At 41.0% G+C, this 24133-nt stretch overlaps 1 protein-coding gene across 2 annotated transcripts; it reads left to right on the top strand.

Annotated features, from left to right (window-relative positions):
• Nucleotides 1-5222: 5222 nt before the first annotated feature.
• Nucleotides 5223-22519, top strand: EED (embryonic ectoderm development). Of its 2 annotated transcripts, XM_080375867.1 has the most exons (12): nt 5223-5377; nt 8157-8309; nt 13636-13728; nt 14631-14696; nt 15428-15553; nt 15672-15753; nt 17337-17428; nt 18350-18483; nt 19618-19723; nt 20504-20662; nt 21130-21203; nt 22189-22519. In XM_080375867.1, the coding sequence occupies exons 1-12, from the start codon at nt 5249-5251 to the stop codon at nt 22313-22315; spliced, it is 1341 nt and encodes a 446-aa protein (XP_080231993.1). In that variant the 5' UTR covers nt 5223-5248; the 3' UTR covers nt 22316-22519. The 2 variants fall into 2 exon arrangements, with proteins under 2 accessions (XP_080231993.1, XP_080231994.1); XM_080375868.1 differs by lacking the exons at nt 15672-15753; nt 17337-17428.
• Nucleotides 22520-24133: the final 1614 nt, after the last annotated feature.

Genomic DNA, 24133 nt, shown 5'->3' with positions numbered 1-24133 from the left:
CTGTAATTGGAGGTTAACCGACAGGGCACTTGACAGTACATTGAGCAGAATAGAATCCACCTCAGTTGTCATGACTGTTTTCCCATCGAGCTAATAGAATTTTAAAAATTACTTTTTCCAGTTAATTCAGCAGTTCTGAGCTATATACTTAGAAAACACTTAATATCAATAACAAGGAACTCTTATTATACAGCAGGTGCCATTAATCAGGCAATTCAGGTGCAGGGCTATCTCTGTACATAGGTAAAATAACCATTACCTAAGGCAGCACAATATCAGAAGCAACACAAAGGCCAGGGCCCCACTGTAAATGCCAGAGCTCTAAGAAATCAGACTCATAGCTGCTTCACTGAGTAATGGGAGAAGTCTAAGGGCAACAGGTACTGCCTGGGGAGAACACCTCTCCAGCTTTTTCCATGCTCCCTGGGGCAGCAGGAATGACAAGCTTGATTTTCCAGGGCTCCACTCCCTGATCTGTCTGCCCATTTCAAGGAACCATCCAAGTTCTCCATTTCAAGCATCCCCCTTTCTCAGCACTGCACAGCCCTTTCATCTTTAGGATGGCAAAATTCAGTGTTGCCTACACAGCTGGGAAACCCTGAGCTAACTCTTAAGTCTCTCTGAACCACCCCTATTGCGTACATTCTTTCTTATGTATCCTCTACTTCCTGCTCTTGGTGAAAAAAGTTCTGGGCTACGTGGACCAGCCGATTGCCAAAATCACCACCAGAAGAATGCAGGAGCGTGGAGGTCCTTCTGATTCATATAGACTACCTGAAGCATATCAAGGGAGAAAGATGCCAGGGGAGATGTCTTGCTGGACCTGTTACAAGCAAGACAGAACTTGTCAAAGATGTGAAGGTGCAATCTTGGCTGCAGCAAACACAAGACTAGAGTTGAAAATCTTGAGAGAAATGACCAAAGGAAGTAATAGAATCACAACCCTGGACTTCAGGAAAGAAGATTCTGGCTTACTCAGGAATCTTCTTGGCAGGATCCAATGGGAGACTTCTGCCCTAGAGGGCATGGGGCCCAGGGAAGCCGATTGATCTTCAAGGAGAACCTCCTCTAAGAAAAAGAGCAGTCCGTTCTGATGAGCAGAAAATCCAGCAGGTATGGAAAGAGGCCAACGTGGATGTACAAGGGACTCCCAGCTGAGCTCCAACACAAAAAGGAAGTGTAAAGAAAGTGGAAGCGCAGATGGGCTGCCCAGGAGGAATACAGAGACATTGCTTGAGCATGCAGGGCTGGTGTTAGGCAAGCCAAAGCTCAGCTGGAGTTGAAACCAGCCAGGGGGGTGAAGGTTAATAGGAAAAGCTGCTATAGGCACACTAGCAGCAAAAGAGAGGCTGAGGAAAACATGGGTCCACTGCTCCGCAGAGCAGGGGACACAGTGACAAAGGACATAGAAAAGGCTTTTTTTGCCATGGTTTTCACTGATACGGTCTGTCCTTATGCTTCCCAGTTCCCCAAGCCTAGCAGCGGTCTGTGGGAGTGAAACAATACCCAGCACAGCAGTTAGGGAGCATTGAAGCCAGCTGGGCACACACAAGTCCTCCAGACTAGATGGAAGGCTGGAGGAGCTGGCCAATGTCATTGTGAGGCCACTCTATCATCTTTGAAAGGTTATGGTGATCTGGGGAGGTTCCTGGTGCCTGGAGATGGGTAAAGGCTATACTCATCTCCAAGAAGGGCAAGAAGAAAGGTTCAGGGAATGCCAGACCAGTTTGCCTAACCTTAGTCCCTGGGAAGGTGATGGAACAAATCCTCCTGGAAGCCAGGTCCAGGCACGTGAAGGACAGGAAGGTAGTTGCCAGCACGTATTTACCAGGTCAAATTGATTGGTTTCTATAATGAGATGACTGGCTGTGGGGACAAAAGGGGAGCTGTGGATGCTGTAAAGGTTTTGTAAAGCTTTTGGCATGTTTTCCTATAGTATCTTTACAGTCAGGTTGGTGAAATGTGGCTGGGGAAGTGGGCTTCAAGGCGGGTGGAAAGCTGGCTTGGCCATTGGCTCAGAGTGATCAGTGGTACAAAGTCTAACTTGCTGCAGGTTACTAGGGGCATCCCTCAGGGATTGATACTGGGGCCATACCATTTAATGTCCTTTATTAATGACCTGGATGATGTGATGGGGGACAATCACAGAAAATTTGCGCACAATACTCAACTGGGGGCAAATGATTGGCAAGCTGGAGGTTGGAGCTTCTAAGCAGAGTGTCCTAGATGTGTTGGAGGAATGTATTGACAGGAACTTTATGCAGTACAACAAAGGTAGATGCAAAGTCCTACACTGCAGGAGAAAGAGCTTTATGCATCAGTAAAGGTTAGGGGTCAACAAAGGAGCCTAGTGGAAAAAGACTTGGAGGTCCTGGTGTACAGCAGGTGGAACATGAGTCAGTAGAGTACCCTTGCAGCAAAGAAGGTTAACCACACTGAGGCTATTATTAGCAAGAGTGTAGCCAGCATGTTAAGAGAAGCGGTTCTGCCCCTCTATTCAGCACTTGTGAGGCCACATCTTACAAATGTCCAGTTTTGAGCTCCTCAGTATAAGAAAGACATTGATATGTTAGATTGAGCTCAGTAGAAGGCCACCAGTCTGGCCAGGGGACTGGAGCTCATCATGTATGAAGAGAGCCTGAAAGAACTAGGTATGTTCAGCCTCAAGAGAAAGCTATGGAGGGAACTTATTGTTGTCTACAGCTGCCTAATGGGAAGATGTAGAGAAAACAGATGCACAGGGAGAGAATGAGAGGCAAAAATGAGGGGAAAGGGACAAAAACTGAAGCACGGGAATTTCTGACTCATTACAAGGGAAAAAAAAATTACCATGAGGGCATTCAAACACTGAAAACAGTGGACCACAGTGGACCACAATGGCTGCAAAAATCTCTTGCGTTGAAGGTATTCAAAACTGGAATCAATGAGGCCTTGAGGAATCAGCTTGAACTGGTCCTACTTTGAGCAGGGGTTAAAGATGATGAGCTCTGGAGGTCCCTTCTAATCTACATGATCTCATGATTCTGTGAAGAAGCCTGCCTTGAAAAGAATGAGACTGATTTCCTTTCAACCCACATATATAAAAAGTATTTCAATGTCCCTGAATGATCCAGAAGTATTCTTGTATGTAATAAATCCCCCAAAGCAGCTCATATCTTAAGACTTCATGTCTTCAAGGCATTTCAGAATTATTTTTTTTTTACATTTACTATTACAATCCCATGAGAACTCACATTTGGCAAAATCCTCCCGTATATATTAAGTCTAGCCCTCCCAAGTACCTACCATGTGCTTTTAAAATACCACAGAATTATTGTTACTTGAAAATGACTGCAGATTTTTTTAAAATATTATATTGTTCTCCCATTTTCCTCTGTACACTATGTCAAGGGCCCTATTACTTCTTAGTTAATGTATCTATGGTATTTATATAGCAGTATCATACTAATTAAACAAATAATGAATATAATGTATATTTTTTTATCACAATACACCCTCTCCCCCCTGGATATTATACCCCCAGCTTCTCCCATAATACAGTCAATAAACTGAGGTACAGAAAAGCATAGACACTTTCCAAAGAGAACCTCAGCAGAGCACAAATTGAAGCAAATCCTCTGAACTTCCAAGCTGGTGTTTAACCACACAACTAATTCTTTAAATAGAAGCTTGATGAAGTGTACTTTTGGAAACTCAGCTCCCCTGGTGTACCGGCCTTTTGTGTCTTCTGAGAAAGCAAAAAAAAAGGCAAGTGGTTTAGACTAAGAACGGTCTAGCGAGGACAGCAGGATTGTTATTGGGTGAAGGGAGTCATTTAGCATCCAGAAGATAGGAAATGGCATAGACCAGTCTGGGCCCAGTAAGCTGGTGATGGAGACCGAACTGGTTGATTCTGGGCGTGGGTGGGGAACCTTCCCACATGCAAGCCAAGAAGCACAGGCTAGCTGAAGCTTTCACTTTCCTTATGTTTGGGATGAGCCAGTGAAAGCTGGTGGAGTTGAATGTGTAGCTGGCCATCTGGAGAATGTCAGCTGACAGCTGAGAAACGAAGGGGAGCTGTCTTCCCTCCAGTAGCTCAAGGGCACCCATGAGAAGAAGTTAAAAATTCTCACCACTGAAAACTTTATGCCTGCCCTTCTTTCAACAGATCTGCAGCACAGTTGTGATTTACTCTTAATTAAGATGCCAGTCTCAAAACATCCTGTCATACTTGAAAAAAGCGCAAGACTGTACATTTTCCCACAAACGCTTATCACAACCTTGATCTTACAGCACAGAGCCAGACAGAGCTTTATTAATTGTGAACTACAACCTTTTGCTATATATTATGTAATGCTTCATTGGAGCCTACAGTTCTGCAGAAGAAGAGACTGTTCATTGCTAGAACCACTATACTACATGCATCATTTTAAGCATATCTTTTCCTCTTTATCTCTGAGGGTGATGGGAGATTAAATTTTACATACAAAGCATGGTTCACCTCTGCCACTGCCCTCAAAGCAATTGCTTTTTGAGACTGGAATGTCTCCCTCAGGGAGGAAAGACTTGTTTCTGCCCCTACAAGATAAGACACTGTGCCTGTGGGCCAATTACTTTTCCCCTTCGGTGGAAGTTTTTTTATTTTACTGTTCATAATTATTATGACTTTGGGACCTTTGATTTCTGAAATAAATAAATACAAATCTGGCAACTGCAATTATTTCATTTATAGCTGTAGAAGGAACTTGTCAGGGAGTACAGTAGCAGGCAGCTGAGCAGAGCTTATCTTACTCCTCCAAAACACCATTTTCAGATTACAGGACTTTTGTAGAGCGAGACAACAAAAGTCCTTTAGGCACAAGAAACAACAACCGCACCAAGACGGACAGAGGGACCGTTAGCACCCGTGCCGACAGGGACTGCTCGTTTCTACCTCACACGTATCCTCGGCCAGACCTGCCTCGCACGGCCAGGCTACAAGCAACGATATAAAGTGCCACCACGCTTCCCTGCCGTCAAAACGACGGGCTAACCCAACGCCTAGCCTCGCCGAGGCGAGCAAGGACCCCTCCGCCCGCAGCGCCCCCTCAGCCGCCGCCAGCCCCTGAGGCGCCGCGCGCCGCCGGGCGCGGGAAGAGCGCTTTTTCAGCAGTGTGGCAGCTCGCCGCTCCCCGGCCGGGGAACGGGGCGCAGGGCTGCTTTACGGCAGGCGTTTCGACCTCCCCGTCCGCGCTTTGCGGCTGCGTGGCGGGGTTGGGGGGCGGGGAAGATGTCTGAGCGGGGAGAAGCCCCGGCGGCGGCGGCATCGGCGGGAGCGGGGGGTGAGATGCCGGCGAAGAAGCAGAAGCTGAGCAGCGACGAGAACAGTAACCCCGGGGACCTGTCCGGCGACGAGAACGTGAGGCCGGGGCGCGGGAGTGGGCGGCTGGGGCGGGGGGGAGGGGCGGTGAGGCGGGAGCGCGCGCGCGGCGGCCGCGGGGCCTCGCGCCGGGGGCGGGCGGGAGCGGTGAGGCGAAGGCGGCGGAAAGGGGGGGGGTCGCGCCCGCCGGGCCTCGTCGTGAGAGGAGCTGCCGGGCCGGCCCACTCGGGGTGTCCCGCGCCCCGAGGGCCCCGTCCGACCCCGCCGGGGCGTGGGCGCCTCCCGGGCGGGAGAGGGGCTGGGGGTGAGGAGGGAGGGGCGGGTGTCACCCGGCCGCCGGGGCTCGGTGGCTGCCTCCGGTGGGCCGCTGGAGGGAGGCCCCGGTGGCAGAGACCGGCGTGGGTCTCTGGGAGAGACACTCACTTTCCTTCCACGTGGGTGAGGGAGGATTTGAGGCCCAAACTCTCAGTGGGCTCTGGCTCGAAGTCTGCTTCGAAATGTCAGGCTTTCTTTGGCCATTTTGCAGCCAAAAAAAATGGGTCATTTTTTCTTGCAGACTTGTGGCGCGTGTCTTCACCGTCACGTTGCGGAGTAACATGTGGCATAAATTTGTGCGTGCAGCCCCTTGGTGAATGAGGAATAGGGGATAGTGCTCATAAGCCTCTGTCAGCAGAAGGCGGCAGCAGGGGATGAGGACTGTAATTCTCGAAGTTGGGCTAAAATCTAGTGTTCAGAGCAAAGGTAATGTGACTGATCTAGAATAGCTTTAGACTTGAGAGATAAACTTAGTCTGAGGTATCTGGCAGTCATTTTGTCTAGTTATGGAGTGTGTGTGGGGGGTTACTTGGGTGTTAGCTTTATGCAGTGTGGGTTTTTTTTTCTGGTTAGAGCACTTACCCAGAAAGCAAGGGATCTGGACCACATCCCCCACAACCTGTGGACATGCTGCTTGTGAGGTGACAGGCAGGTTCGAGGTGCTCTGCACCGCTGCTGCCGAATTTGTTTTTTTAACAAAGCCATTCAGGTTTACTTTGGTGCCCCTTGTAGGCTGTCAGTGACTACAGATGTGGACTTTCTGGTTATTGAAAATGCGATGTATTTCCATGGTGAAAGGGTTCCCTTTTGAGTTTGTTACTGGACTCCACTCTTCCTGAAAGATGGGGGTTCTGTTTAAAAGTTGGTGTAATAGTGTTGATTTGGAAAAAGGGTATATTTTGTTCCGCAGGTATCCTGGGTGCAAGTTTGTCGGTTATGTTGTAGTTGCAGATACCCGGTGTAGTTGCATCATACCAGGTACTTGGTGTTCTTATATTAACAATATCTGACTAGTCCAGAGATAAAACATCAGTCTTGTAAATTATTATGACTCTGGCTAGCAAGTACACTTGGGAGACAAGAACTTGGCAAACTCTGAAAATTTTTTAGTGTAATGGAGAAGAAACGAGAAAACGTAAAAATCGTTAAACTCTGTTATGCACATTAAGGGAGGGCTGGCTTTTTCAGGGGTGCAACTTGAGGGGAATGACCCCAGGTTTAGGCAGTTCACTTACAGGCTTGTGTGTTGTCCTTCCTTTTTTTTTCCTCTTGATGTCCTGATTTTCAGAGTTGTTGGGCAAACAGACTGGTACACCTCTACTGGCTTCTGATGATACAGACACAAAACTAGGACAAAGAATAAATGTTTGGTGGGAATTGGTGTATTAGTCTTTATAGTTGACCTTATTCCACATTCCTAGTGGGTTTCCTGATGCAGCTTCATGTTACGCTTAATCTCCTCCAGTGACAGACTGTTGTCTGCCTCTGTCTCCCTTAGCTCTGATCTGGAAATCACAGGGCCTTCGAATGAGTTCTTTTCCGCCCAACTGCTCCGATGGAAAGTGACCAGACTACCTTGCCAAAACAAAACAAAAACAAAACAAAAAAAGTTGATTTTTAACAAGCTGAACTTACTCATATGGAAGCACAGGGTTGCCAGTTATGATGCAGGTGAAATTGAAGTGCGCTGTGATGTTGATGGGTGATGCAGGGAATAGAAATGTTATTTTGAGTAGTGTCGTGCAGTCAGTCTGCATATGAAATTAGTGTTAATTGTCCAAAGCTGATCTAAAACTGCTCAGCGCCTGGGTGGGTTGTTTTGCACACCGCTTTTTTTCAGTTCTCCCCATCATTACCTTAGCTCTGGCTGCTGATGGTTGGAGGGGCAGTTGGTTTAGTTAGCTGTAGTTAGCTGATCTGACAGAAAGCTAATTTTTTTTTCTTAGCTTTTAGTTGAAGAAAGTATCTTTAGAAAAGAGCAGGAGGGAGAGGTAGGACTTACTCTTCTAGTGGCAGTGCTGACTTATTGCAGAACTGCTGTGCCTGATGCTGCTGAGGGCGTACAGAAGTCTCAGAACAGTTAGATTCTTGGTATGGCTAAGCATAATGTTTTTACACAAACAGCCTCTTCCTTCAGTGCTTCAGAGTACTAATTTCATCTACGTCAAAGATATTTTTTCTAGGGAAAGTAACTGCTTTATCTTTAGACATTTTCTTAAGAGCAGCTACCAGTATTCTGAAGAAACTTCACTAGATCACAGTTCACATCTCTCCCTCTTGGATAAGGCCTCATGTGACTCATGTTCTGTTTCTAGGGAGGAATGCTATTATGTTAGTAATATATTTAAATACATGAATCTAAATAACACCGAGTCCTAGGAGATCTTCTGTTCTCTACAGAGAAGAACAAAAAGTGAAAAGGCCAAGTGCTGCAAAATCAGTTGAATTTATACAGCAGTTAATGATATCTTTATTACTTCCTATATAATTTAAATGTTTTCAGGATGATGCCGTTAGTATTGAAAGTGGTACTAACACTGAACGCCCTGATACACCAACAAACACTCCTAATGCACCAGGAAGAAAAAGCTGGGGGAAAGGAAAATGGAAGTCAAAGAAGTGCAAATATTCCTTCAAATGTGTAAATAGCCTAAAGGTAGGTATGTGTAAGCTTCAGCATGGGAATGCTGGGTACCACTTGCTGGCAAGTAATGTTAATACTGACTGAAATGGTGTCAAAATAGAGATTTTGAAATATCTGTATAGATTATGTTCCATGTTCATTTGAAGAAAGTACCTTTCATATTTGGAATGGCTGAAGTTTTGAAGGAAAAGGATGCTGAGAAATAGGAAACACTAGGTAGGTCTGCAATTAACCCAATTTTTGTACAGGTTTGCAAAGTTATATGTAATGTTATGATTACGTATTTCATTGAAGCTGTAGTTGCTTGAGATAAAGATAAGAAACCGAATAAACAAATTCAGATAAAATGAAACCTGTGACAACTTGATGTAAAAACACAGAACCTGTACAGATTTTTCTACTTGTTAAAATGTGTTAAAAAAACAACCCTAACCCCCCCCCAAAACATTCCAATGATCTTGGAATAGCTTTTTCCTCCTGCTTACCAGATTGGGTATTTTCTGTCCTCTGGAAATTGTCATAAATGCTGTATAGTGCAGTTTGCTTAATATATTGTGAGTGTTGTGATTGTGTGTTTGCACCTGATCTAGGTCATATTTATCTCCCTGCATAATACTAGCATTAAGGGATGTGGATTCATGGTCTTTACTCCCAGTTCTTGTGGTTTAGGGTATTATTGTTTTCTTCTGCACTGGTGACAGACTATGGTGGACTGAATGAATTTTGTTTTCTATTCTTTTGCACTGTCAGGATGTTGTTTTTTCATTCCTCCTCATTGTGTGGGATATTTATTTGGCAAAAGCTGTAAACATGCCATCAGATTGGATTTTTATGAGTTCTAAATAAAGCAAAGATTGCATCTGGAACAAGATGGGAGTTCTGTTAAACTTTATATTTAGCTAATGAGGGTGTGTGCAGCTCTGCAGTGGATATTTTCTGCAGACTTGCTTTAAGAGTTTTTTGTTATTCCCACACACTTAACTGTTGAGCTGTGCTGATGTAGCTGTTTCTGAACTTTGGCTTTAAACTGCCTCACTGAAATGCTAGGGTAGCCGTGCAGGAGGGGATGAGAAATTTAGAGCATGGAAACCTCCTAAATGAGCTTTGCCACTGGAGAAATTGTGATATGCAGTTATACTGACAAAAGTATCTGGGAAATAAGCTGATCTTAATGTGTTTTTTTGAACTATAAAAATTATCTGCAGTCCTTTCAGGGTGTAGGAGGAAAGGAAGTTCTTTCATTTTCACCTAGGTAGGCAGCTGTTCTGTGATTCGCATGAATTGCTCCCACAGAAGTGCTTTTTGTGGCTTCAAGTTATACTTCAAACACAGGTGTCGGCACCCAAACATTTAACAGGTTCTTAGTTTTGCTGAGCCTTTGTTTTCTGTCTGCCGACTGAATATTCCAAAGGGATTAGTACTTTCAAGCATCTTCTGGGAAAACACAACATTCCTTCACCCTAAATTCAACCCAGGCCCCGCTAATAGGGTGACCCAAAAGACCACTGTATGAAGTTAAGCAATCCCTGACTTCCATGGATTTGGATCAGGGCCTGAGAGCACATTCCTGTGCAAGTGGAATCAAGCTGTGAGGGAGTAAATGTAGCGTTTCAGTTAAGTGGGATATCTTTTATCTTTTCCCCCCATTTCTCTTTAAATCGGAATTAATGCTAATAAACAAGCATGTTAATACAAAGACTATGTAGCAGCCAAATTTGGTAACCAGTTTTTACTTCATGTTTGAAGAAGCCTCTCCTTTTCTTTTTCCTGTTCTTCTTTGCTAATTTTGCAGATACTGTGGAGATAAACTCTTCAACAATTGAATGTTGTCTATGGGTTCAGAAAGACACTTGTCACTCTGCATATCACATCATATATCGCATTGTTTAAATCTCTTTGAACTATGCTTTAAGGTGCATGTACTGAAATTAATGAAGTCAACATGATTTAAAGACATGGAAGTTAATTTTATTATTCTTTAGGGATATAAAAATGATGTGTTTTTTACACTTTCCTACTCTTCCTTTTCCCTCTTATTTTGCTTTTTACTTTTCTTCCTTGGGGAAACAAAGAAATATGGCCATTTCTGTCTGCTTTGACTGTTAAATGGTTATGATTCAGCCTGAAAAACTAAGTGCTTGCTAAATATGCCTTTTAAATACTACTGTGAAAGTTATTTTGGGGGATATGCAAGCATCAAGAAAACAAAAATATAACTTGGAATATGACAGGAAATAAAATACTGCCTGGTTTTGTTTTTTTGTGGGTTGTTTTTTTTTTTTTTGCAGTACTGAAAAACTTTTGCTCCCTGTGGGCTGAATGGAACTGTGGTTCCTAAATGAGCATGTAAAGCTAACAGTTGCACATCCATACATGTTTTGCTTATAAATCTTTCAGCAGAGAACCATGTGGATTCTGCTTTGATCTGCTCCCTTTAAAACCATGCTGGTATTTGCCCTCCTACCTTTTACTCTTTCTTAGGGTGCGGCTCAGTGGTTGTTAGCAGTGGGTGGTATCTCAGCTTCTACTCACTGTCCCCTGAGCTGGGAGTCAGTAAGCAACTATATACAAGATTCTAGTTTGTTGGTGTGTAAAGGAGAAGTAGCTACAACCACTGCCAATACTGGCTTGCTTCCATAGCTGGGAACTGGAAATGCATGCGTGGTCGGTTGGTTTCCCACTGGCACTGTGGGTGACAGCGTTATTAAAATGTGTTCATGTAGTCGCAGGTGATTATTTTTTTGTGTTGGCTTAGTATTTACTTCACTGCCCTCAGTCTAAAAACAGCTGTAGGCTTACTCTCTGACTGAGCCTGAGTTGGCATTGACTAAGGGCAGAACTAACCACTGGTTTGTTATTTACTTGCTTTTGTAACAATTGTAGGTCTATTTTCTCCTCTGCCTTCTTTCTCTGGTGTACAAAGAACCTGAGTCCTTTGGGTTTTGTGCCCTTTAATCATACCAGGGTTAAGATGACATTTCAGAGTTCTACTTTTGTACCAGCATCTGGGTCAGTCTTCTGTCTGTACAAGCTAGTGGTCAGTTTTGCGTGACATACTTGGCATCTCAGGATAATCATAATGTGTAGCACCTAAAAGTGTAATGTTTTTAAAAACCTGCTTCACTGTTTAGCGCTTGGGACAAAAATTAGAGCAGAGAAGTATTATCAAAATAGCTTGTGCTGTCTCTGACCAGTGAGGATGATGGTAGTTTAAAGGAGGTGAGCGTAACTTCTTCAGATACCATAGTGACTTCCTACAAGAGCCTCAGCCTGACTTCATCTATTAAACACCAGAAAAACTGCGATATGTATGGTCAGGCTCTTGGAGGTTGTAGCACTCAATGTGAGGAACATAGTGTGGGTGTTGTAGGTCCTACAAAGACGTGTGTCTCGCAGAGTAGTTTTTCCAGGGAAATAGGCTGTCTTTGAAAAAGCTTATTAAATACTTCCAAGTGTGCACTCAAATATAAAAATACAGAAACAGTATAGCCATCTGTTGTATCTCTCTTGTTACGTGTCACCCTAGTCTGGGTCCTACCTAGAAAATCATAAAGTTACTACAGCTGATGCTGGAAAACCATCCGAGCTTGAGGGGGAAAAACATCTTCCTTTTTACTTTCCCCATTTCACTAAATTTGTCAGAAACAGTGCAGATGACAGAGAACAAGGTTATTCCAGTAAAACAAGTGCAAAACCTGCTAATACATGTCTGTAATAAAGCAGTAAGAATCGTGCATTTTACCTGTGTTATCTTCATGCGGTATGTCAAAAGCCCACAGTATTCACCAGCATGAACTCTAATACAAAAGTTAAACCCCAATCAATTATTAGTAGAAATTTTTTTAAGTATTCTGTATTTGACCTCTCAGCCATTCTCTTCAGGAAAGGCTTAAATGCGCTAAAAAACAAGCCTAGAAAGTAAAATTTGTAACTTTCATGGGACACTAAAAATCATGACCTTGTGTATGTAATTTTATGGCATAGTTTTCCTCATTCTTCATCTCTGATTAACCGATAATGCTTTACAGATGCTGAATACCTGCTTTTTCCTTCTGTCCTGGGGTCACTAATAACCTTGCTACTTTTCCCTTTGCTAATATCCCTCATCACATAAAGCCACTAGTCCGTTCTTTCATGGTATGATGGGTAATACTTTGAGTTAAACTTTGAACAATTCTTTTTAATCTGTATTCAGCTTTGGAAGTTGTTACCTCTCATATGAACCTTTCATCTGTGAAAGATTTTCTAATTTTTTAGCTCTTCTAGTTATTTCTGTTAATAATAGATACTGCCTTTCTCAGTAAATAATGCTATTTTAAATTCTTCCAGACTTCCTTACTTTTCTGGGTAGCGTTGGACTCCCCACCCGCACCCTCTCCTCAGATTTATTCTTTGGTTCTTGGATAGGCCAGAGCTGCCAGGGCATTCCTTGTGTTGTCTCTGAAGCACTGCCATTTGAAGGCCGCTTAACAGCCGTCATGAGACGAGACACTTCCTTCCTGCTTGCACTGTCCCAGACAGTCCCCTGTGGGGAGGCACTTTAATGAACATTATTCTTACTGAAAACATCCTGTCAGGACAGGCCAAAATACTGTTATCAATTATTAACAAGCACCACCATATTCATCACAATTCATAAACATATCTGCTTCTTTTTTCTATATTAAACTGATGTAAGTTGCATAAAAATAGTATTTGGCATTTCCATGTTGACTGTGAAGGTGATCTGAAAACACTTTGAAGGCATGAACTTTGCAGCAGCATTGTGACATGCTGGAGAGCATTCGTAGTGTCTGTGCAGAGTCGCAAGACCTAACTGTGCTGTAATAGTTAAATGTGGCCCTTCTCCACCCTTCTAGTCCGATTCTTCTCTGTCTTAATAGTTCTCCTCTGCAAAACTGTAAATCCTTGCAGGGAAGTAATTATAACCATAGAAAGTGCATATAGATGTCGCCTTAGATGCAGAGGTTGCCTTGTTCAAAATTGCAAAAGTAGTAGAGCTGCAATTATAACTCGGGAGTTCTGCTGGCTTCTGGCCATAACTGTGAGACAACAGTTCTTCCCCTTTGCTTTTTTTAAAAAAGCTTGGTAGGGGAAGAAAAAGGGGAGGTGTCAGAATATTCCTTTAACCTCCCTTTAGGACAGCCAAGTTAAAATGTGATGTTACAAAACTGTTCTTTTTAACTGTTCAGTATCAGAAATTATACTGGATGTGAACCCAGTAGTTTGAGGAGGAAAATATAAATTAAACTGTTCACGACCACAGCTGAATTTCACAGAAGTAACATGCCTGTGGGTTTGGGTTTTTTTTGTCTCTAATCTTACTTTACATCTACAGGAGGACCATGGGCAGCCTTTGTTTGGAGTCCAGTTTAACTGGCACAGTAAAGAAGGTGATCCTCTCGTTTTTGCCACTGTAGGCAGCAACAGAGTGAGTAATCTGTTTTTAACCGTAAGCCCTTCCATGTGGTTCTGTTTGCATTCTTTTTTTCAGCCAATCCCTTTACCTGTATTTAGTACGGACACAGGATACTTCATATAGAAAGCTTTATTTCTGAGGTGTGTAACATCTGTTATCTGGGAGAGTTATATCTTCTGGCTTGTTTTATGAAGTCATGTGTTAGCTATTTGGGAATTAGCCTATATAGTAAAGGAAAAAATCCTTCAGTAATATAAACATGGGGTAAGGAAGAGAGGTGTGTAAATGTATTTTCTTACTAAAATTGCTCTTCATAGATGTTATTGTTTCCAAAAGGTCATAGGTCTAAAATAGGATGAGAAGTGTCTGCAATGATGGCAGGCAGCTCAGTAGGTAAATTAATGGCTTGTGCAGGGTAAATTTATAGGCTTTTTCTGAGCCAGGATCTGTGTCATTTCAGTCTTGAAAATAACTCCTGAAGTGCATTCTATGCAAGTGTTGTGAATAAACAAGAAGCCTTTCATTTCCAGGTTTCTTCCTCCTGGCAGTCACCACAAGTGACTAAACTAAGATTAAACAGCATCAGTGGCTCATTAAAAGACCAAGTCATGTTAGAGATGGCTGCAGTAACAGTCCAAATAGAGTTTAATCTTACTAAGACAATTCAAATAACAGATGTTAATATCTGGGAAGAACAGCTGACAAGTCCTGGAGCGGTGCTTTACTGAAGCTGCTGTGAGCATTCTTTTATCAAACCATTTCTACCTGTTGGAAACAAACAGATGATAGATGAGATCTAAACTGTAAAGGCATGCTACCTCTCCCCATCAGGCAGTCAATACACAGGTGCATGTGATTTCCTTTTGAAATAGCACAAGTAAGCAGCAGTCTCTCCCATTTTTTTTTCCCTTCAGGTTACTTTATATGAATGTCATTCACAAGGAGAAATCCGTCTGTTGCAGTCGTATGTGGATGCTGATGTATCCTTTTAAGTTAAAAAGCCACTTGTTCACTTCCTCTCAAAAATGAAGAGGCTTTATAGGAAAAAGCATACAAAGTTTTTGTCTGTGATTTAATACTTTGCTCATGTGGCACATTCCTTAGGTCCAAGTCTTACCTCTGTCCCACATCCTGGAGGCTCTTCTATTGAAAAAAATATTAAAAATGCAGACTCGTGGACCGTGCTGTATTAAAATACTTGAAAACTGATTCTCCATCAGTTTAATCTTCCCAACACTAATATTTGTGTAATGTTTCGCGTTCACTGCTTTGCAGTGGTCTCCACTTCCCTATGAATTGGAACTGGGTTTAAAGCCTAAGAACTATGTTTCATGCTCTGAAGCGTTAGTAAGTTGTGTTGATCATTTGCGATACGCAAGTCAATAACTTGTGAACTCAGTCTTGATTCATTATTCCCAATCTTCAGGTGTTTTGGAGAAGGAGATTAAAAAGTGATGCCAAGAGAGAGGAGGTATTCCTTGTACCTTACGGAACAGAAGTGAGGAAATTGGCGTCTATAGAAAAGATGGCGTTGCTTGTATTTGCAGTTGTGTAACTGGATATGTATCTTTTTCTTAGTGCCCAGGAGTCTCTGCTGGACCCAATTTCATAAAATAGCAAGAAGTTTACTTTAAAAAAAAATAATCACATTGTTTGGAGAAAAAAAAATATCTCCTGTTTCTTCTGTATTCCTTAACATAAGGTGTTGTAGGCAGATGAAAATTTCTATACCTGTGCGTGGACATACGATAGTAATACAAGCCATCCTCTTCTGGCTGTGGCAGGGTCCAGGGGTATTATTAGGATAATTAATCCTATTACAATGCAGTGCATAAAGGTGAGTGCTCAGAACTTCAAGATACTGCTTGCATTTCAGTAAGGCATGATACTTATGTCTTCTAAATACATGTAAACATGAGGGGAATTGATAACTTGGTCTCTGAATTCTGTCCCAGCACTACGTGGGCCATGGAAATGCAATCAATGAACTGAAATTCCATCCAAGAGATCCAAATCTCCTTTTATCTGTAAGCAAAGGTGAGGAAAAAAAACACTTTTTTTTTTTTTTGTGTAAGTCAGGATACTTTGGATTGGATTTTGGTCTTGAAAATGGCCAAAATCTCCAAGAATTTTTTATGAATGGCACTGAACAAGTTTACCTTGAAAGTTGAGAGCAAGTCTTGCTCTTTTATGGCTGTATATCTTGTACATATTAAATCCATGGCCTACAATAAACATAACTCTGCTTGTGGTGCAAAGGGATTGTGAACAATGCTGCTTTTAGGAAAGAAGAAAGTGAGATTTGGGGTTACTCTTTATGGTCTAACAGCCGATTTAAATTTTTTTTCAGTTGTTGAGTCATGTTGCCATCTAGGGGGGTTGTTGTAGTGTTGCAGACAGCATTCACCACCGTGTCCATGGGGGAAAAACTTCCATTCTCTGTCGTTCAGGAGCAGCAATGGACTGCTGTCCAGTTAACTGGACTTTGTGTAAAAAGCATATTAGTGAAGGGAGAAGTGAGGGTTTGGTGTGGTGTTTTGTGGGCTTGTCCAGAACATCTAAATAGCCACAACTTCCTAATCTTGACTGTTTTGTTAAGTAAGGGAGTACTTGATCTGCCACAGGAGCAAGCATTCATGAATGCTTGAGTTGGAAACATTCACATAAAGTGACTTTTGACTCCAGCATATTTGGCATTACTGCTCAAGCTGCCTGAGAATAGGAGTTGGGAACCTCTGATCTTTGCAACTGTCAAGTTTGTGCTGTGGGTCTGTGATGTTGAATTTCTTGTTCTGTGTATTTTTTAGGTTCTCTTTTTAATAGCTTTTTAACATCAGCCATAATGTAACAAGTTTTAGTGTGCAATCTCTGGACTAGATACTGTCTCTGAGAAGTCATGAGGTAGGAGTCTCAGAACTGCTTGGCTGAGAGATGAGTAGAAAAAGAGGAAAATATTTGGGACTTTGTGGCCTTCCAGTTGGTGTTGCTGTAATTCTGTGCAATGTACTTGTGGAATCCAAAAGGGAAATACACTAGAGGTTCCCGTTTCCATTGGGAAACACAATAGAGGTTCTTCATTAGAAATTGTTAAAGCTTTCTTCAAACAAGTGGATTTGTCTGACTTTGGAATACATATTGTTTATAGAAACAGTTTCTCCCATCCCTACAGTCTGTGGTTCTTGAAGAATAACATTTTAAAGATGAAAAAGCGGAAAATCAGAACTTCTCTGAATGCTGATGTAAGAATGGCTGAAAGGAATTCTAGGAGATTTTGATACATAAAATTGTTTTTTGAGATAAGACTGAATAAAACCGTATTTGTCCAAGATCAGACTCTTCTTTGCTTTTCAGATGATCTGAAGATCCAAGTATATTTTTGCCAGAAGCTGTCCCTAGGGGAGGGGGGTGGGCACACCTTCCCACTTACAGAATTACTTTAACAGTAGTTCAGTTGTAATGGCAATTGTAGTTAATGCAGTTCCATTTGTTTCTAACAAGTGAAGAATTAAGTGCGTTTTTGATGTTTACATGAACACCTGTTATTGAAAGTGGTTAAGCTGAAATATATTATTCATATGTACCTATAAAAAGCAGCATGTAATTTTATTTGTTCTTTATAGATCATGCATTGAGACTGTGGAACATCCAGACAGACACGCTGGTTGCAATATTTGGAGGAGTAGAAGGGCACAGGGATGAGGTGTTAAGTGCAGTAAGTGGAAGACTGTGGGGCAGTGATTTAGATTTACAGAGGGTAGTAAGCCTACGATATGCAACATTTATCCTCTTGTGCACTGTTTTGATATTATACCTACTTAAAAAAAACCTGAAGTGCATAAATTCTGTTTTAAGGGGATAGACAAGTTTAAATCTAAGGTGGTTTGATCTGGCCACCTCTCAATATGCAGGACAGGTGTTCACCTTCTCTATGTTTCAATAGCTAGCTTTCTCACAGTGCAGCCTAGAAGTAAACAAAACAGAGCTCAGTGGGGCTAGAAAGAGTAAAAAGTTTTCATGATGGTCCCACTTCTGAAGTTCTTGAGGTCTTATAAAGCCAAAGCAGCAAGAGCAAATAAACTTTGAGACACATGGTAGTGAAGGAAAGAAGTTATTTCAGGTGAGTTATGCTGCTTTTCAGTGGCTGTGAACAGACGCTGGTACCCAGCAAATACAAACTAGAATAGCTGACTTTTAATGTGCTGCTCTTAAGAACTGTTTTCATTCCTGTTGTGTGACCTGAAAGGTGAGGGGTGCGTCTGTATGAAACTGTATTATTCTATTGTGGTTCTAAATAGTCATCACCCATGTCATAGCCCTGGAATTCTGCCAAAGTTGATCCATAAAAGAAACCTAGGGAATGTTCTGAGGGGGGAGAACTAGCCGTAGATTCATTGTCTGTCAGTGCTGTTGAATATGCCTCTCTTTCTTGAGAGAGAGTAAATATAATTATTAGGATACTGTGCTTCTTTGCAGTGAGCAGGATTACATTATTAGTACTTTTATATCTGAAATACACATTTTTATTGCATTGTCTACACAGAATATGCTGTTTTGATGGAAATGATGGCATAAAGTCTGAGTTGATACAATGCAGCTTAGGCTGGGGGTGCTCAAAACTATTTTATATACATAGGATTATGATCTTCTTGGTGAAAAAATCATGTCCTGTGGAATGGATCACTCTCTAAAACTCTGGAGAATTAATTCCAAGAGAATGATAAATGCCATCAAAGAATCTTATGGGTACAACCCAAATAAAACCAACAGGTACGTAGTCCGTAGTCTTCATCTTCTTGGCTGCCTTTGCAAAACATGAATGCTCTCATCAATGGCCCAGGTTAATTCCTATCCAAATTGGGAGTTCCTGGGGATACTGGGTGATCTGGGTATTGTGCTGAATACTGAATCTCTCTAGAATGTGTCCTATTGATGTTTGCTTCAGTAGAATTTTACTGAATTCAGATTCGATGTCCCGAGACCTTTATTTTTAAGTATCTTAATTATTTCCTTATCTGCTTGACTAGAAAATGTCTGGAATTACTACCTTTGTCATTCTTAATTAAAGCTTGCATTTCATTGTGTTTCGAGATGTCAGCAGCTTTTCTTCCTCTCACCTCAAAAATTTTAGGAGGCAATGAAGTCTGTGCAATTAAATGTAGCAGATAGTTTTATATTGAGTAGTTATTACTGATTATTGTATCTGTTATTTGACTTTGGCGTGGGGACAAAACTGTTGACGTAGTAAGAACCTTAATTTTCATCATTCTGTGATCTGACTTCAGATAGCGAGTAAATTGTCAAGTAAACATGGCAATTAGAAACATGATAGAGAAGTCCTCCTTTATGAAGTTCCTCAACTTTTTAATCTTAACTTCTAGTTAAACCATTGAGAGAATTGAGAAAACACACTGAACATGTTCAGCAATGAGACTAACTAGCTGTGAAAATACTCTCGTTTGTTTTGGTAATGTTACCAAATATTAAATGACGCTTTTTTAGCGTGCCTTTTTTTTGTTTTTTTTTTTTAATACTGTGCATTTCTATTTAACAGTGTAGATGTTGCAAAAGCAACATCTTGGGAAAACTGAACCTCAATAAGTTCTTGAAGTATTTGGCAACAGGAGCTGTATTCAGTATCTGAGGGAGTGGCTTTGCTCAGCGCTGTCTCTGCGCAGTCTTAACATGGGAAACTAGTTATTTCATTAGGAATGAGGATGAAAAATAATATAATTATTATTAAAAAAAAAAAAAAGGCATACAAAATCTACTTTGTTATAAAACCATTAAACCAAAAAAGACAGGCTTGCCCTTTTGGCATTGAGATATGTTAAAACTGGCCATTAAAAATCGGACTTGAGCTTCTGTGTTTGTCTGAACCTCACTCGGCAATTTTCTCCATAGGCCTTTTATTTCCCAGAAAATTCACTTTCCTGACTTTTCTACAAGAGACATACATAGAAACTATGTTGACTGTGTGCGATGGTTGGGAGATCTAATTCTTTCCAAGGTAATGTTGCAGCTTTTTCAGCTACATTACTCTTACGTGCTTGTTTGAAGATCTTAAACAATATAAGCTTTACTAGCATTTAGGTCTTAGGCTAAATTACTGTGTTGTGTGAAATAATTTTGTGGATTGTATTGTGAATTTTTTCACCTGTCAGGATGTGTGGATAAGCAACTTGTACTTAAGAAGTAAAATTATTACTACAGTTGTACCTCTGCTAAAAGTACATAGATACCAGCTACCTAGAGTCTGCATGGAACATACAGGAAGAGAATCCATAGGTACTGTTAAGGGATCCTGCTGCTAAAGGGAGAAATGAGGGCTCCCATAATGGAGTAACTGATAAATGTGTTGTGTCCCCTAGTAACATTGGCTTGCAGATATTAAACGAGGTGGTCAAACTGCCTTGTTGCCAGCTACCCATGCATGCCTGGTCCTGTTGGTCAAAGGGATTGGGTAAACAATCCTCAAATCCAGGTTAATTTAAACTTCTCAGGAGTGTGTTTGAGCACATCTGGTTGACTTCCTCTGAAGTGGCTGAGGGAGGGCTCCTGCAGTCCTGTTATCTGGCAGAGCTGTAAGGGCAGCAGGCTCCCCAGTGATGGACAGTGATGTATTCTTGGTGATGTGCCTGTGATCCAAGGACAGAGGTGAGGTTTCAGTTGTACTTTTTTTAATGTCATTGGGGAAGCTGTGAGATGAAATGTTTGGTTATAATTAAGTTAGACTGAATGTGCAATACAAATTATAAATACAGGTGATTTTTCTTTTTCCCCACCCCAGTCTTGTGAAAATGCCATTGTGTGCTGGAAACCTGGCAAAATGGAAGATGACATAGATAAAATCAAGCCCAGTGAATCAAATGTGACCATTTTGGGGAGATTTGATTACAGCCAGTGTGATATATGGTACATGAGGTTTTCAATGGATTTCTGGCAAAAGGTAGGTGTCAGATTTGACTTTGCTGTATTTAAATGTGCGTAGCTTTTCATTGATTCTATGTTTATGGACATGGGAAAAGTCTTGATTCATGTGATGATTGAGAAACAGAACCGTTTGCTGTGAGGGGCTTTGTATGAAACTGCAGGAGCTGCAGATGTTTCATTCTGTGTTCTGCCTGGTAAAAAAGTCCCACCAATTAAATACTTATTTTCCATCAAAGGTGTGTTTACTGATATCTTCCTCCCCCATCTGCAGAGCTGGACAATAAAATGGAATAAAGGAGGCAAATTTTATAGCCTTTCTAACCCCTTCAACAAACTAAGTCATTCGTGTTCAAACAGTCACACACAATTTATCAGCTATAGAGTCTTTATAAAATTCTGACTTCATTCTTTGAGGTAGTATTTTAACATGTCTATTCTCTGGTGTTTGTTTTTTGTTTTTTGTTTTTTGTTTTTTTTTCAAAGATGCTTGCTCTGGGCAATCAGGTTGGCAAACTTTATGTTTGGGATTTAGAAATAGAGGATCCTCATAAAGCCAAGTGAGTAGTGAATTTTTTTTTTAAATTTTGTTAAGACAGGGAGTTGGGATACTTTCCTTTTTCCTTTACCAATAACTATAGAAATTCTTTAACAGTACTCACCACTTTCCATTCTAGCTACTAGGTAAATAAACATTCTGAGCCCCTAAAGGTTACCATTTATTATTTTTTACTGATGTGTTATTTATATTATTGAAGTGGCAAGAGGCCTCAGTCAGATTGTATTGGGTACTATATGTAGATATAGTAAAAAAGAATTTGTTTCTCAAAGAGCTTATAAACTAATTAGGTGAAAATTTACAAAGCAATTGAGAGAAGATGTGCTAGGTAGGTGTAGCACATGATAAAGGAGAAATAGGTGAAAGGACTAGAGTAATGACAGTGTAAAGGTTGGCTTTGAGTACAATGTGGAGAAAGCGGTGTGGCTTTTAAGCTCCTCCCCGGTGTGGCCAGGCAGTTTTACAGCATGTCTTACGTACAAAAGCAAAACAAAACCAAAACAGACCAAAAAACCCCATTATCTCTGTAAAATGTGTATACACTATGTATATAAATAATAATTCCATTATATTTATATAACTTGTATATATTATATATAAAATCTGTATAAATACATGCGTGTGTGTATATATATATAAACATGAAATTTCTGAAAATGCTGCAGTTCTTCATCGCCCAGTTATGATATTTTATTCCTAACCACTGGGAAAAAACAGTGATTATGAACTCCTAAGTAATGTGATTCAGTGAGTTTTCAGTCAGTGCTTCAATTAAAATTGGGTGGATAAGAAATGGCGGTGGGTGAGCAGGAAGCGACTGCTTTCCCAAGTCCACGCTTGGAATGCAAAACACACTGTGAAGGGCATAATCCTGTGGCCCTTCAGTTCCTCCTAGGTCACATAAGGAGCTGGTGAAACAGTGCTACTTAATGTAGTAACAAGTGCAGATTTAATGTTGCAGCTGAATAATTTTCTTTTATTTATAGGTGTACGACTCTTACTCATCCTAAATGTGTTGCTGCCATTCGACAAACCAGTTTTAGCAGGGACAGTAGTATTCTTATAGCTGTGTGTGATGATGCCAGTATCTGGCGCTGGGACAGACTACGATAAATTACTTTTTCTTAATTCAAAGTAGAAAATATATTTTCAAATTATAATATAGTCTGTTAACTCGCTAGTATGGTAGATGCATTTAGTGTAGACTTTTCTCGAAGGTTCGGCAGGCTGGAGCTGAACTTAGTGATGTTTACATTCTGTGTATTGTTCTGCTTGAAATTGCTGCTTTTAATAAAAAGAAGTATTTTTGTAAAGTTTTCTGAATTGTCCACTTTAATTATTTCCCACAAAGAATTTTCACTATAATTGAGTTACGGCCTGTGAAATTTTTTTGCATACAGCTATCACATAAATATATAGTAACTTGCTAGAAATTTGGTATGTCTGTGCTTGCAGTTGCATTTGTGCCTTTTTGACTGAAAACCTAATGAAGCTGTTGAATTATCCAGGGACCACACAAAGGAAATACTACACTTAGTATAAATAAATGTTAAATCACTGCTAAAAGTATTTTTGAACTCATTCCTTTAGTTGCACATTGAAATTGATTAAATTTTAATAATCTTGAATTCGGATGTGCTTTTCACCATTTTTTTTATTGATTAGGGGGAAAACTTTACTGGCTTTTATGGTTCTTTTGTGGATCCCATTGCTCTACTGTTTGGATTCTGGCTGATGAGTTACTGCAGTTATCTTAAATCAAAGTTAGTTGTTGGAATTGTATTTTAATTGCCTCTTGTCAGTATCTGCAAATAGCCTCATCACTGTTTTACTTAGCCTAGGAACAATGAATTCTAAAGTCAATATTATTATATACAGGTTTAAAATACGTACAATTAATAAAAGTGAGAGGGGAAAAAATGGCTAAGGTGGCAGGCGTGACTATCACTGTTAATCTGTGTTCAGAACACTTGTGTGTATCTTGTCAAAACATAGTTGAAATGTTGGTGGTTGTGTTGTGCAAGTGGTCCAAAACATTGCATTATACTGCGTACCTGAATGAAGAGAAAGGTTAGTAACATTTACTGAAGCTGAACCATTTAAATTTTTTTTTTCCTACCATGCTCCTCTTATCCTTCACTGTAACACATTACTTAAAAGAAGTATTAGGGTATTATATAAATGCAAGTACACTATAGTTGGCAACATAATAGTGCTTTTTTGATCAGTGGATTAAGTAAAGTAGTCCTGTCTGCTACTGACTTAAGTGCATATTTGACTTTGTATCTTTCAGGATATTGTTTTTCCTGTGTGTTACAGTTTGGGAACTTGTAAATGCTCTGTTTAGATAAACTACCTGTTCAGTTTGAGGTTATATGACTAAGCCAGCTTTGATTTGTGTCCTCGGGAGCCTGCAAAAAATGAAGTCTAGAACAAGTAGTTTCTAAATCTTAGTCTGTAATCTAATTTTTTCCCTTTTTTTTTTTTTCTTTTTTAAATCCTTATCTTTACTACTGGGAAGGTGCGATAATACCATTGTAGCAAGCTCTGTCCAAAAATAGCATTCAGTTGAGCTGGATTCTGGACTCCTTGCACCAGCCAAGTGGCCAGCATGCTCGTTCTTGGATGGGGTGCCCTTGACTGCCTGGTCATGGGGATGTGATCAGGAGGCCAAGTGTAGAACCACAGCCTTGGGCAGAACCAGGTACAAGCCCAAGTGCTGGAGGGAGGAGACTGAAGTATCTGAAGAGGGACAAGCAAGACTGGAGCTGGAGACAGGTTTGCAACCTCTAGTTCCACTGCATCTACAGAACTGCTGGCACAGTATGAACCAGCGTTTATGCAACAGCCATGGCCCGTATAGCTCATAGCTCATTCGGTGGAAAGTACGTGGGGGTGGCGTCTGAAAATTACGGGGTGGGGATGTGGTTG

The sequence above is a fragment of the Falco punctatus genome, assembly GCF_963210335.1.
Source record: "Falco punctatus genome assembly, chromosome: 2".
NCBI lineage: Eukaryota > Metazoa > Chordata > Aves > Falconiformes > Falconidae > Falco > Falco punctatus.
The sequence above is the reverse complement of the archived record's forward strand: the minus strand, read 5'-3'. Positions and strand labels throughout refer to the sequence as shown.

Excerpts from the sequence above, each read along its gene's own strand:
- EED (XM_080375867.1), top strand. The coding sequence starts at position 5,249 with ATGTCTGAGCGGGGAGAAGCCCCGGCGGCGGCGGCATCGGCGGGAGCG. Across the intron at positions 5,378-8,156 it reads ACCTGTCCGGCGACGAGAAC|GATGATGCCGTTAGTATTGA; the intron begins GTGAGGCCGGGG and ends AAATGTTTTCAG. Across the intron at positions 15,754-17,336 it reads CCTTTTATCTGTAAGCAAAG|ATCATGCATTGAGACTGTGG; the intron begins GTGAGGAAAAAA and ends TGTTCTTTATAG.